The 15,318-nt window shown below is 42.2% G+C and overlaps 1 protein-coding gene across 1 annotated transcript in view; it reads right to left on the bottom strand.

Annotated features, from left to right (window-relative positions):
- Positions 1 to 13,989, bottom strand: part of HSF5 (heat shock transcription factor 5) — an 886,218-nt gene extending 872,229 nt beyond the window's left edge. The window contains exon 1 of the mRNA XM_069614838.1: positions 11,907 to 13,989. Within this exon, the coding sequence (XP_069470939.1) occupies positions 11,907 to 12,459 (553 nt within the window). The 5' untranslated portion in view covers positions 12,460 to 13,989. The remainder of the gene's footprint in view (positions 1 to 11,906) is intronic.
- Between the last annotated feature and the right edge of the window lie 1,329 nt (positions 13,990 to 15,318).

The raw sequence follows: 15,318 nt of genomic DNA, 5'->3' as shown, positions 1-15,318 counted from the left end.
ATCTACTGGTTGCGTACTGGGCACCTAATAACTTCCCTGACCCAGATTCCTGATCTTACAGATGCCTAGCCTGCTCTTGCTTTGCCGGCCAGACCCTCACTCGTGCTTATGTCCTACCCTCACATGTGGCTCTCATGCTGTTTTAGGGCTAGCCTTGCGACATTCCGCCATGCACCTCTTCCACATATGAATGTAAATTGTGTTTTGCCCTTAATGGCATTCTTCCTACATCTCCAAAGGGGTCCTAAACCTCCACCTCTCTTAGTGTGTCCTTAACATCCTCTTCTCCAGCACTCTTTCTTTGATTCTCTACTGATGTCCCAAGTCTTTGACTCCTACCTTCTTCTTCGCTCAATCGCTTCTTCTTCTCTGGCCTGATCTCAAAGCTCCTTGGAAGATTTAAAGCTACTTCTCCACACTGCAGTGCTTCTCTCTCCAGTTCTTCCTTCCTCTACACTAGCTTCATCATAACCTCCCGCTATTCACTCCTTTCCTTCAGCTCCTCTAACCTCTGCTTTCCCACCTACATTTTTGCTTTTAACTTCTCCTCCTACTTCCACTTCTTCCACATCGCAATCTATCCTGTATCGTCAACTTCTCATGCACTTCCAACTTCTAATGCACCTCTGTACTCTCCTCCACTTTCGAGTTCACTGCTTCGTGACTTCAATCTCCCACACTAGCCAATGGAAGGTCCCACTTTACATATGGTTTTCCCTCCACCTCTGGGCTAGAATTAAGTGTCCTCAACTATGGTTCGTTATTACTGAGAGCGTGCGATGGACTGAATGCTGAACATTAACCATACATATGTAATTATGAGTAAAATCAGCTGAGGTAGTGCGTGGGCTTAGCGATGGGCAGACCAAGCCTCCAAGACACTCTTCCACCAATTTGGTTTTCCTATTAGCAGGCATGTGCAGTGATGCACACACCTGGAGGTTTACGAGCTGGGCTAGTGCTGCTTGCATGGATCCTGGTTTGCCACTCCTGATCTGTTCGGAACGCCACTTACTCTGTAGCCCACCAGCGAGATAAACAAAAGCATTATTTGACGTAGCATTAACAATTTTATTTAGAGGCTGTGAGGTCCTCAGCTGGCAGAATTACAAACATGATATTGCCTTCCTCTTAAAGAACTAGAACCAGCGAGGGAGAACATGTGACGAGACGTTCATACTTAACCACTGTGTTGTAGGGAGGTGGACCAGGGGAACCTGACAATACCAGTCCCAGGTCCTACATGACATAGCGGGTGGTGATGCCCAGTCATGAGCTGAAGCAAAGTTTGGGAGGGACTTTGTTACACCCCCACCTCATTCTCTTTTATTACCTACATCCTACTGTGTGATTCCTGCTTCTTCTTTCTACAACCATATCTGTAGCCACCCCTTCACCTTTCCAATACAGTGCATGGTCTGGAAACCCAGGCTTGGGCAAAATATGCCACGTCCAATCAAATAACCCTCAGCACTGCGAGACCACTCTGGTGGTGTGGATAAAGCTTTTCATGTGCACTCAAATTGTCCATATGAAATGCTAAGATTGACATTAAGAATGAATAGTGGTAGCCATGATTGAAAGCAATGTCATAGGTGGCAGAGTTGCAAAGTCCTATTACTGGTGGACACACAAAAGTGGTATAGCCCACAAGGCTGTGTGATTAGAAGGTTGCAGGCCTCCAGGATGAGGCTCTCCTTTAAACATCACGAAAAAGCTATAGGATGTGATGTAACAGTATGCAAGTAGGCAGATATTTTTCAATATGGACCATGTGACCCCATTCTGCAGGGATGAGGAGATACTAGGCAATGGAAAACAAGTCATGTGAATAAGCTAGATATAGCATGGTTCAAAATTGAGGGGAGCTGGGAGCTATTTAGCTCCTGCTTGTGGCTTATAAGTCCCTGTCCCTGGTTACCCTGAGACCAACAGCTACCAGGAGCTACTTTTGGCTTCCAGGCCAACTGAATCCAAACAAACACACCTAAGTGAAAATTACTCTGTACGTCTGGGACACACTAAAAATAAACATTAGGACTCATCTATACAACATTGGTTCCCTTGTGTGCAACATATAATTTACCTATTGTGCACCATCCCTTTAACTCTAGTCTTGCCCAGTACCTTTATGGGCACCAGTCGATATGCATCCTTAGCATATCTCTCATTTATTTCAGATGGAATCATGGTGTAAGGCGACCCCGAATCAACCAACATTCACTGTTAACATGTCCCATGGTCCCTTATTTGTCTCCGCTTGTATTTGTAACAATGTTCCTTACACCACTCTTGCACTCACACTCTCCTCTGGTTCAATCACCCTCACACTCTGTAATGTTTTCTCTCCCTCTCCACTGACTGATCTACACGTTCAAGCAAAATGCCCCCTCCTATTACAACGTCTACATTCAGCTGCCAAAGCAGCACAATTCTTGGCTTCCTTGCATGACTCGACCATCGACATTTCTGACAAAGCTGTCTTCCGCAAATTCCATTTGCGTCCTTGGGATATCTGCCCAATTGTCCTTTGGATTTCACAGGTCCTTCGAACTTCCCTATTGACTCATTGCCCACTTTTCAGCTGGTCAGTACTGCTGTACTGCATCAACTATTGTGCTCTTCTCAGCCATCACTTGCACATTGGCGCTGAACTCTTCGATTGCTCTTGCTATTTCAAAAACCTTATCCAAAGGGGGGGTCTTTGTCAAACCATAACCACTGTATACATTTGGTGTTAGATGTCTTCATCATAATTTGCTCAATAAAGTTGGACTACTGAAGAAGTACAATTGTGTAATATCTAAGAGGAATGTGAATGTTGCAGGGAGACCTGATAAAACCATTGTGTAGTGAACCTTTTTGGACAGAGATACCTGGCAGTGGAGTACACCAGGGGATCTCCATGCGCCCAAAAGGGAGATATTCCTGTTAGGGGAGTAAATCGGGATATAAAGAGAATCAATTGAGAGGTTTCCTGGCCCGAGAGCATACCAGGAGACCCATTTTGAACTGGTCTGTTAAAGAGAAACTTTGTCTTATCAAGTTGTTGTTTAAATTTTATATTTTGTCAACCAGAAAATTAGAAAAGACTTGCCTTTTGCCATTCTTTAACCAATTTTGGAGAAAAGACATTTGTTTAACCATCCTGAAATTTAGAAAATACTTTACTTTGCTATATTACAACCAGTGTTGTGGAAATGACATTCGGTTTTGCCATCCTGAAAAACTAGGAGAAACGTTCTCTTTATTATATTCCACCCAGCGTGGTGGAAGAGACATTTGTTTTGCTATCACGAGAAATGTGCTTTCATTGCCTTTAAGAGACTACTGTTGAAACAGAACATTTTGAACAATTTTCATGAAATAATCCAGGGGAAGTGAGCCAACCCCTGGACACAAGGATTGTTTTTGTTGAAGTTATATGTTTAAGATTTTGCACATTTTTGTAGAATGGAAACACAAAACATTTACATTGCACTTTTAGATTGTGAGGGTCAGATTAGTTTGGACGCAAGGTCAGCCTGCGATGGTTTCAGTTTCATAATAGGGTACATTTCCTTTAGGATAAGGAAAATTTAGGCCTTTATCCAAATCCCTTTCTGTTAATAAAATGGCTGATGTTGAGAATATTATCACTAGGTCTGCCTCTCATTTATGACCCATCACAGTAGTTAGATGATATATACATTTGGGGGTGTCACACATTACATCGCATTCTTGTGCAGTTCTCACAGTGTTTCATTCTTGAAGAAGTTGCTATCTCCAGAGCATCCTGTCTCACGTTCGTACCAGTCTACTCGGACCAAAATTAAGATTGGATAAGCAAGAGCTAAAAGCAGCTTGTGGGTATCGAACATTAGACCAAGAGCTACCACTGGGAAAGGAGAAACTAGTAAATAGTGTTCCACAAATCTAACTTCCACATAAAATGCAAACTTATCATTTTGTCTATTATTTATGACCTATGACCTTAGATTTCGTCTCTAACGCACAGAGTTAAATTGACATATGTGTGTTTCCTCGGCACAAGTTGTCCTGGGGAGACAAAAGTAGTTCCTGGTAGTTGTTGCTGTCAAGCTAATCATGTTCTTCTGGGCTTCTAGCCTACAAGCAGGAGCTAAATAATTCCCAGTTCCCCTCAATTTCGAACTCTGCAACAGCTTTATTCAGAAATATGAGTATAGGCGGCATCCTATTATTCTGAGACAAATCGCTTGATCATTAGAAAAATGCTAAAAACCACAGTGAGCCACAAATGTGCGTAGTCAAGTGACCTATGTGTCAATAGACTCTCTTTGTAGTTAGCATACTCTTTTGCATGTTGCTCATGGTCGCTCCTGCACTGTGGATCAAAATATTGATCAAAATATGGATCAAAATATACTTGAAGGCAAGTTTTCAAGTTAGTGAATGTTGTGATTCTATCAGGTGAGAAAATGGGTATTTGGTCCTCCACTTCATCCCCAATAAGTTGCTAAACAGGTGGCATTCGTATTTATCAGAGTATTTTTCATCTTGTGTGTCAAGGTAGTTTTCGAACCGTTGGATCCACTGCTCCCATTTTGGGTCCATCATTTATGGGCAGTCCATGACAAATGGGAGAGGAAGGCGAAAAGCGCAGCCCCTCGGTTTTTACTAGCTTCAGGGCTCTCTGGGTCAGACATGTCGCCAGCGGCGTAACTATGCTGTAAATGTACCCACCAGATAATGCAGAGCTGGTCTAGTTCTAGAACATATCACAAGTGATAGTGAGTATAATGTTTGGGTTGTTATTATATTGTTGTTATTGTGAAGTTAGGTCTATATTGCTTCTGGAGGCATCACTATGGTTCTATATAGTGTCATAGGATTTCCCTTTGTAGACCAAGTGAGAAGGTCAAACCCTTGGTAAGTAAGATGGAGTCTGCGCTGGATGTATTGATGTAGAGGCACTGATTCACCCACTAACGGGGGAAAGATGTGCAGAAGCAGGTGGGTAAGTGCACTCCTTGCACTGTGTTCTCATCCCCTTGGTGACACGTGGTGTGAGGGAGCAGAGATGCAACACTCACAGTTGCACGTATTAGTCGCGACCGTACTCAGAAGAGTGGAGACAAGGGGCTACCTGCAACGGGTGGCTGTGATGGTATTGTCAAGTGAGCTACCGAGTGTTGTTGCGTAAAATATGCATTGTCTGTAACATGACAGGACACTAAGGTTAAGTAAACAGACTTATTCTTTACTAATATGCATAGTAAAGAATATGCATGAAGGACAACAGCATCTCAAAACACTTCTTTGTACTCCAACCCTCAATCTATAACCTTCTGTTCTCCCTTCCCTGCTTTGTGTGCCAGTCCTTAAACCCTCTTCTTCAGCTGTCAAGGGTGTCATGTCATTGTGACAGGCTGAAATCTTAATCCTTGTTTGACATGACAAGCCTGAGGTGTGAAAGGCACACTGTAGCGCAGTCACAAGTGCAACAGCAAATTAGATTTTGTAGTTCGGGATGAGGTTTGAAGTATGTCTATCAGATGTTGTTTTTTGTAAGCCAGAGTCAGGCATGATTGGTACATTAGGATTTCCCTAACCATGACTATACCAACAAGCAGTCAAGTTGATAGAAATTCATTGATGCTCTCAGGGCTCGTTTGTATTGGGTTCTTTGTTAAATGAGATGTAATGTTGAATACGTTAACATTATATAATAGGGAATTGATGGTACAGCAAGTGGGGGCAATGCTGACAATGATAACAGAAAACGTATGCACAGTAAACATTTACACAGTAAACATGCTACAAGATTATCAATCTGCAGTTCTTGCCTATCAAGAGGTTGTAATCATATAGGGCATGTGAAAACAGCTGACAGTTATGGTGCTCCTTCAAGGCAAAGAAGGTGCTTCTTCGTGGAAGTATTAAATCCATTTACATGCTCTCAAAGAGTTAGACTTTCTAGTGGTGGGGAAAGTAGGAGAAAACACAGTGAGGAAAAAGCATAGCTGTGGCAGAAACCTGACATTTCAGGGTGTGAGGTGGTGTATAATGAGTGATGGTGTTAACTAGATGGAGGAGAGCTATCCGATAGATGGATATGTGGACAAACAGGAGGAATTTAAAGAGGGAGTGATTGTGCAAAGACAGCCACCCACATGGAAGTGGGGCACAGTGGATGACGATTGAGGGAGGTTGAAGAAGGTGCAGGCAGCAAAGTTAAGTGCCTTGCAAAGTGGGGTAAAGGAGCAGATGGAGTATGATTAGGATACTGAAGCAGTAATCCAGCATACTTTGCACCAGGGACGGGACGAGAGATTTAGGAGAGCGAAAGGGGAGTAGGATGCAGAATTTTTGAATGTTTACGAGGTTGAACCTAGCAGTAATTGCAATGGAGGAAGTGAACCGCTGTAGTTTCAGATAACTGTCAAGGAGAATCCTTCAAGTTGTGGGCCATGGGATATGGGGTGACAGTGCCAGGGGAAGGACAGAGGAAAGGGGACATGGGTAAGGCCTAAGAAGCCACCTGACACATCACCTCAGCTTTTAAGGCGTTAAGATCAGACAGCGTAACGTTATCCAGAGGCAAGTGGTGGCCAGGGAGTCTGTGACGCATGAAGAGTGACACTGGGTGATAGTAAAAAAGATTTGTGTGGTTTGGCCTCAAAAATATTACATATAATCCTAAAGAAAGAGATAAGTTTGCCATGGGATGAGGTGTAAAGAAGTAAATGGAAGCTACCATGGATAGAACATTGATGGACCCGAATGGAAAATGGGTGGCCAAGGATGTTCAACCATTTCAATACACAGAAAGAGAATGAACAGCTGGGCATCATGCCTAGCAGGTTAGGGATATGTCAGGAAACCGAGGTGAGAAAGAGAGAAGGGGAGTAAAATGTATGTTAACTGTTTTTTATACTCTGCCAGTCCCCAATATAGTGTGGTCGACAGTGCTGATGGCAGCAGCAGGATCAAGGAGGGCGAGGATGGGCAAGTGGGAGTGATGAGGGGTTGTGAGGTAGTTAGAGACATGGCTGAGCACACTTTGCATGAAGTGACAGCTGTGGATGTCAGACTGAAAGGTGAGGTTGAGCCCATGCGTTTCCAAGTAGGTGGAGAAAGCCACGCACTCTAGGATTTTGGAATAGCTTGAGGGAAGGCAAACAGAGGGGTTGATGAGGTCTGCTTAGTTTTTCTTTAGAGGTATAACACAGTGACCGCCTTTTTACTAGGAGTTGATTGTAAAATATAAGACATTGTGCATAGATATAGATCCCATAAAAGTATGTCAATAAGGGCTGAATTGATTACCATAAGGCAGAAATAATACAATGGTTATGTGGTACATCTGTAGGTAAGTTATGTGACCAAAACTTGTTCTAACCATATTGACTTTAAAACGAATGTTTTCAAGCAGTTCTTAGAGAATTCATGAACCAATCTAAGAGTTCAAAATGTCACACAGCACCTAGCAAAAGCACTTCTATGCAGGATAAAATGCATGCATAGCCCAAACAAAAACTTGTCATGGTCAGTCTAAACAATGAGTTGAGTTTTGGTTATTAAATTGTCCAGTAGCAAACAATGATTAGCGAATACAGAACAGGTTTAATGCTACTGGAAAAAATGCTCCTCTGAAATTGCATTAATGAGAACCTATATCCGTTATCAAAAACATTCAGACATGGTATGTTATATAGTGGAAAGAATAATGGCAACCAAAAGGAGTGTACCAGAAAACATGCCAGGTAGAGTTCATGTGCCACTAACATTGGAGTAATTCACGAGCCAGGAGAACTCCCCCTCGTTTATTTGTCAAGACGAAAACTGTCAGAATTGCTGCATCACAAAGTATGATGATGAGAATTCCTAGGCCACTGCCCACCATCAATATTACATTGGCATTAGAACAGAGCAGTGATGAACCCTTACTCGGAAACAGCACTACAGATAATCAGCGTACAAACCACTTTTACTCTTTAGAAAAGAGGGCAAATGCCAGCAAATAAATAGTGTACAGATACACCCAACAAAGTTCGACCCATATTTTCAATCAGTGGTTCCAGCAAAGCATTTCCACAGGTAGGAGCTCTAATATCATAACTGCCCGATAGTAAGAAGAGTTTTAAGAGAAAATGCATATTTTAATTGCTTGGTGGAAACAGCCATGAAATACAAAAAAGATATGTTTTAGAGTTAAAACATATTTTAGTTGCCTGAAAAGTAAACAGGGAGCAAAATGCTCCCATTTCAAACTTTTGGATGGAATCGTGATCGTAAAGTTGTCACAGAAAGTGAAATGACTTGTCAGAGGATCTGGCCTTTAGTTGTTTTGAAAACACTCCCTCGCCCACCCTAAACATAATTAAACAAAGTGCCTCATTGATGACCCATGGGAGGGAAGCTTCATAAAAACAGAGATCACATAGGGTTGCATTTTAGGTTAATAACAAACCTACGCAGAGGTATGGCGGATGCAATGCCTTCTCTTCCAACTAGGAGACCCTCTTCTGCAGTTTACCGTTAAAAGTTAAATCAACTAAAGACTCAAAACACAGAATACATGATTGCTTTGAAAAGCCTAGACTGTTATACAAGGGTGATGTCTTTCAAGCCAGCACACAGCATGTTTTCTTCAATGTACTGCAGGACTAGAAAATTTAGATTTTGAAAGTGGCTTATGCCCCTTTCCCCAACGAATGTGCTGTTAAGAGGGTAGAGAAGGATTGAATACGGCAGGATCCAACATTTGCACTCACCACTAGCCATTTTGTTTTATGACAATTGGCTGATGGCGAGTATGAAACAGTATGCTGTGTCTATCTGTAGAATTGAGCTAGCAACCCTGTTTTTAGGGCTGGTGAATAGCGTGTAATGTGACACATTTCCCACTGGTATAGGGAAAGGTTGTATCATTCCCGCAAGTATCTCATTCCCTACCAACATTCTTTGCAGGATGTGACCTGTTTGAGAAGAACACAACCACCAACACCAATGTTCCCCCACTAATGTGCTGGAACCCAGCACTAGTTGGCATGTCTCAGGATAAAGTGAGGTAGGCTCCTCTGAATAATGAACAGTAACATATTCACTGGGCTATTTGCATGCCCACAATACTTTGCATGCAAATACATATTTAAAGCCACACCATGATTTTGAGGGGCAGTTAAAGAAGAGCCAGAAATGTCATTAATTTGCGCACACACACAATGTTCTTTCAGGGCATCCAGGATTGTTTGCAACATCTCCACCCATAATTGTGTTGTGCAGGCGTACAGGATAGATTTGAGTTACCCTAACATTCTTTCAACTCTATGGCCAATGATAGTCTGAAAACTGAGGAAAAATTGCAGATTTCCTGAAAACCTGATTTCTGAATATCAGTTGTCCTAATGCTATGGATGAGTGGTGCCAGAAAGTTATTTTTCCATACCCATAATCATTTGTAGGCAAAACAAATACTATTGCAATATTGTTCTCCCTTGTAGGGTAATGTTAGCACTACTAAAGTAGGAGATACTGAGCATAAAACGTGCCTACCCAAAATCCTTAGAGGGCAAATTAAATAGGTTTGTACATTCACTGTCTCTTATTGGGTAATGTAAACTTGGCTTTACCAGGATATCAAGACTAGTTAGTATAATTTAGCTTTCTTAAGAGAGAAAGCAAAGGGGAGTTTACGTCTGTCGCTAGTACATTATCAATACTTTGTAAGGTGGTAATTGTGAGCGCCTCTTATGCCCTTATGTGTGGAACACAGTAGGAAGCTGGGCAAGTACACATGTGCAAAGCTTAGAAGAAACATTGAATTCAACTGGTAGGAGAACGGATAATGTGGCACCTAACTGTACGAAGTTAAAATATTCATGTAGGTCCTGGCTAATTAGAGCAAAAGTGGTGTAATGACCAACAGAATTGTTATCATCCCTTGGCTATCATCATAGAGAATGATGTGCAAAGATAGACATGTTATTTTATGTTTATAACATTACAATTTAAGTACATTTAACAGCACAGCACCTTATTAATGCAAGCACTTAATTAATGTACGTATTTTAATGCCGTTGGTAAATATGTTTTAACTTAACTTTTAGTCTTTAGATATTAGCTTCTCATGATGTATTTGATTACCTCATTATGTTATTATGATAATGTTTCCATAAATCCTGACAAGGGGTAGGGTTGATGTTACGCATTGGGACTATGTGGGATATGAAAGAATCTCTGCAATCGCCAATGTTTGGTATAAGAATTAATTGTAATTATTTGTATTCTGCCTTACCCCTCGATGTATTTTATCTAATGATCTTTTAGATGATGAATTAAAAACCCTACATTATTTCTGTTTGTATTTTTCTAAGTACAGAATCTAAGGATTCATATATAAATCTCGGTAAAATACATAAGCAATTACTACATGAGGAAAACTTACGGAGTCAAAAATAATTAAGCTAACAATGAGGCAATATAGCAACCTTCGTGCCTCCCTCCCTTGTCAATACAAATTAAGTAACAGAAACTGCAGTCCATTTTGTGTGGAGTGAAAACGTTACATCTATGAGCAGGCCTTCATTATTGTGAGCTTACGCACAATCGCTGTTTCAACAGAGTCAGTGACAAACTGACTAAATGGTGACCAGGTGACTACATATTTGTGTCTGTGATGTTCCATTATCAGGTTGGTCTCAAGCTTGTCCTTCACCAATGCATCCCACAGACGGACCCACTTCAGTTAAATCAGTGGCGGCCTGTGAGACTTCCATTACTGTGGAATATTCAAGCAGGCAGCTAGTAGCATTTGTGTAGTGAGCTTCGATTGAGAGCCAGACAATTTTATAAAAGTTAGATTCATCTACATCACTTAGAAAGATCACTTTAAGCAAGCTGTGGTTTTAGGTGGCCTACCTTTTAATTTGGGATAACATCTTCTACCAGAACAACTGTATCATACAGAAGGCCACAACAGGTGGAGGACTTTCTCCTTGGCTAAGAGACATCTGCATCAAAAGATGAGTGTTAAGTCAACGGATCTTAATATTGTATGTCTCTGAGGTACCTTTGATAACCCAAAGTGTAAGTGGTTCAGTTACAGTATTTAACTACTGTCACATCCATCATCAAACAAAGAGTTCAGACAATGTAGGAAACGCATGAGCTACTTAAATGTCACTAGCCCATTCTAAAATATTAGCAGTCCACAATGCATCAGTGTGGGCAGGAAACTCGATAGAAACTTCTATACCTCCAAAACGTTGTGTTTAAGTCAAAGAAATGTTGGTGTGCCACTACGAATTTCAATATTCAGGGAAATGATTAGAAAATGAGTTTTATTGACTTTGAGCTGTGATTGGACAAGGATGAAACCAGGGACCTTGCTGAAAATTCAAGCAGATCTATATACTGTATACACACACAACTGGAATCATCTGTATGTTGTTGATGGGTCATCCATATACTACTAGAACGGCCCTTGCAAGATAATCTAAGTAATGTGGTTTTTATTATGATATGGGAAAAGGCTTTGATCTCAAGTGTTCACAACTAAAAATATACAAACTTGTGAAATCTTATTCAGCTGGACATGGAGCACAATCCTGTGTAAGGTACATGCAATGAAAAGGGTGAAGAGAGGTAATCTCACCTAATGGCAAAGTCATCAGAAAAAGAGGTGGCTAGTGAGCTTGACTACAGAGATGCTCAAGATCCTGTTTTCGACAAGGATGCATTTTTTTCAGTTGCAAACTGAGAACCCAAACTGTTTTTGTTTCTTTTATTATAATATGCAGAATGAGGTCCTAGCTACATGCAAATATCCTGTGAATAGAAAAACGCATTTAATGAGACTCAACAACTACACTGTAAAAGGTATAACAACAATCCCATTATTCTTTCTTTGAGAGCACTATTCATATCACCTGTTGCCTTACCGTGTTTATCTCCTTTGCCCATGGAGTCCAATGAGTTGGTGAGCAGCCTCTGGAAGCGATTTGGGGGTCGTGAGTTCACCTCCAGGCCTGCAGCTAGCTTGGCTTTATTGGCACTTGTCAGCCTCTTCAGGTTGACTAGCATATCAGGGTGATCCTTTCTGAAGTGGACATTATGGAAGTGATGCAAATGCCCATCGCCCGCCCCCAAGTCTCCTCCAGGGTGCAACTGCCCGGGGTTGCTGCCAACGCCCAGCACAACCTTTCTGAACCCATACAGGTTTAACTGGCGGATAAAGCTGGTGAAATTGGTTGTCTTAAAGAGCTCAGTGGCTTCATCCAGTGGCTTGGAGGGACATAGAAGCTCAGATTCAAAGAGCTGTTGGTCAATGATGACCCCTTCCCCACGTGAGTCCCAGCGGATAGATTGATACCGGGGGCTGTTCACCAGCCGCCAGAGCTTGGCAGGGAAATTGTTCGGATTGATTGGGGTGGAAAGGAGGGCATCCTCAATCTCCATGGGGTTAACAGTGGGGCTCATGACATGGCAAGACATGTGTTGTAGGGACCTGGCACCCGCAGAGAGCAGGAGTCACTGGGAGATACTACACTTGGTAATTCCAGCACCCACAAATGTTGCAATTGGCACAATGGTTAAAGCGTGGGGACTGGAACTGAGGATGGAGATAAAGGAAAATAGTCAAGGCCACGGTTGCAGGACCTAAATTTTCAATAGAAGACACTGAAAGTTTTCCAGCACCATCTTATCTTAAGGATCTGTACCATGAGCTTTAATGCATGCAGGCACTGATAAAAGTCTCCTGCTTTACTAGTTATTTTGCAACGAGAGTTCCTAATGCCCCTGATTTCGGATACCAACAGAATGTGATATTTAGGCACTTTATTCAATTAACTCTAGCACCAAAACTGTAAACTGCAACTTTTAAATGCCCTTCATCTTGGCTTCTTATACCCTTAATGCTTGACACCTACAACTTCGATTCAAAGCTAACGGCCCCACTGTCTAATGCTTTATACCACTTGATTGCAGACTTCTGCACTGGAATTCACAGATCTCATGCACAGCTTTTCTGCAATTTGAAGATCAGACAACCTCTGATCTCAAGTGATGAAAGGTGTTTATACCCTTGACAAGTATTTATTTTAAAAACAGTTTATTCCTATTCTCGGGGTTCTGTCCTCTTTCTGATGTCAAGAACTGACACCTCCAGATTTAAAGCTTTCAAATCTACTGACCTTACCATTCAGCACTTGCCGTTTTCAAGTTCTTCTACTCACTGATCTCAATCAATTACACTAACCAGTTTCAAATTCTGATATAAACTGACCACAAGTTATGCCATTCGGGGTCTCACATTCTGATACAACCCGCCCTGAATCTCGTGCATCTCAAGATTATATACTGTGCTCAAACTTTGGAGCCTCAGTGGCTTATGCTGTGATGCAATTATCTTCTCAAATTCTGACACCCCTAATCAGAACTTTTCACATCGTCAGATATCAAGTTCTGACATAACTTTATCTCATTCTCTGCAATTCTATAACACACTCCTCTCAAAATCTGGCAGTTCTGATACACCCTAATCTCAAACTCGGGTGCCCCTTAGCTCATTTAACCCCTAACAGAACTGAAGTTAACTTCCTGCAGGTACACTGTTATCACTTTCTGACACCCCCTGTACTTAAACAATAGCACTCATGACATGTAAGCTCTAATTTACCTGCATCTCAGGGTGCATCTTCGAAATGGCTAACTCCGACACCAGCTGGTTAGATTTGGTACACATTAAGCTCCAATTCTAACACTCTTGCTATCTAAATCAAATACCTCCTTATTTCATGATGTTCACCCCCGATCTTATGGTGCAACAGACACGCAATCAAGTCCTGATTACTTTCTGTATCCAGGCTTGACATTCCCTAATGTTAATTGCAAACATCACTGTTAACTCTAATTTTCAAGCTACCTGGTGTTATTTCACTTGCTTTGGCCTCCGCAAGGCTTCCCTTTATCTGGTCTCACCTTGCGATCCTCTTTTCTCCCTTACCTCCCTCTCCCCGGGCCTTCTCGGTCCCTCCCACCGCTCGATAGAACCGTTACTGCGCATTCAGGAACCACCAGCGTTCAAATTCTAAACTCCAACCAATCCGGCTTCGAGTAAATACATGTACGGAAAACCGGCACCGCCCCGCGCTAGAAGAGGGCGGGCTTAAATTTCTCTTTCGGAGCGTGAGCGTGGTACAGAGGAAGTACCTCGTTTATCGGCGCGTTCAGGCGCGGGGCAAGATGAAGTTGCTGGGGCTCGGCAAAGAAAACTAAAATAAGGCGCGCAGTGGTGAGACAGGGCGTGACGGCCGTAGCAGAGGGTGATAGACACGGCACGTGGTGTTCAGTGCGTGGTGTGGTCAGGGTGAAGCAAAGTGAAGGTGTAGCGGTTGGGACGAGGAATAGTGAGCGCATGCACATGACTCGGCTAACTAACCCCATATGCGTGCCTCGAAGTAAGGTGGTCCGTGTGGAGTTAGACGCTATAAGTTTCAACGTGGTATTATGGGGACTTCGCGGCTGCGACTAGTGCATACTTCCCAACCCTACAGATTTAGGCAGTAGGCTACTGCTTTTTAAGCAGTCCTACCGCCTACAGATTTCAGTGACAGATCCTACTGCTTTTTACAGTGGCAAGTAATTTCTGTGACTCTAAGGCAGGCTCCACCCACAACAAAGCATGCAACACATTAATTAGTCTGTCTATACAGTGAACTGGTAGGTCATTACTTTGATTAGGGTCAGACCAATCCACTGACCTGACAACTACTTGACTCTGTTTTGCACTTTTGCTGAGACAACCCTTTGGTGAACCAGCAGTGAAAGCAAATGGCGGAGTGTAACACCATCACACAACATCTGCCTATTACACTAAGGGAGTATCACTCGCCATGTCATTCAGTGTTCAACTCGCAATACATATGTACTCCCTGGGCTGCCGCTACAGAGCAGTGGCAAACGTTCTGTGGAAGTTAGGTAATTGAATTTGGTGTTATCATTCAGAATTATACATTTTTAGAATTTCAACATCTTTCCATGTTGTGCTTTTTGATGGGTTGTGTACTTTAGAATGCTTCAGTGGTGCCAGCAATGTATGTTTTGTATTTTCCTGTGATGTCATTGTTATGGGAATTATTATTTTTGGAACGTAAAAAATCCCACATCTTTTTGGTCACAGAATGTTGGCAAGTATGCTAGTAAAAAGATTCAAAGCCAATTGAGCTAGGACTGTAACCCTGCGAGATTTAGGACTGTAACCCGGCCACTAATCTGGCAAGTCCATTTCGTGTGGCATTTCCTCTTTTGAAGTGTTTGTGTGGCGCCCATGTCATTTGCGTGACACCTACA

This window comes from Ambystoma mexicanum, chromosome 9 (assembly GCF_040938575.1).
Source record: "Ambystoma mexicanum isolate Mex_15411 chromosome 9, UKY_AmexF1_1, whole genome shotgun sequence".
In the NCBI taxonomy this organism is placed as follows: Eukaryota; Metazoa; Chordata; class Amphibia; order Caudata; family Ambystomatidae; genus Ambystoma; species Ambystoma mexicanum.
Note: the sequence above shows the minus strand (reverse complement) of the source record. Positions and strands in the feature narration are given on the sequence as shown.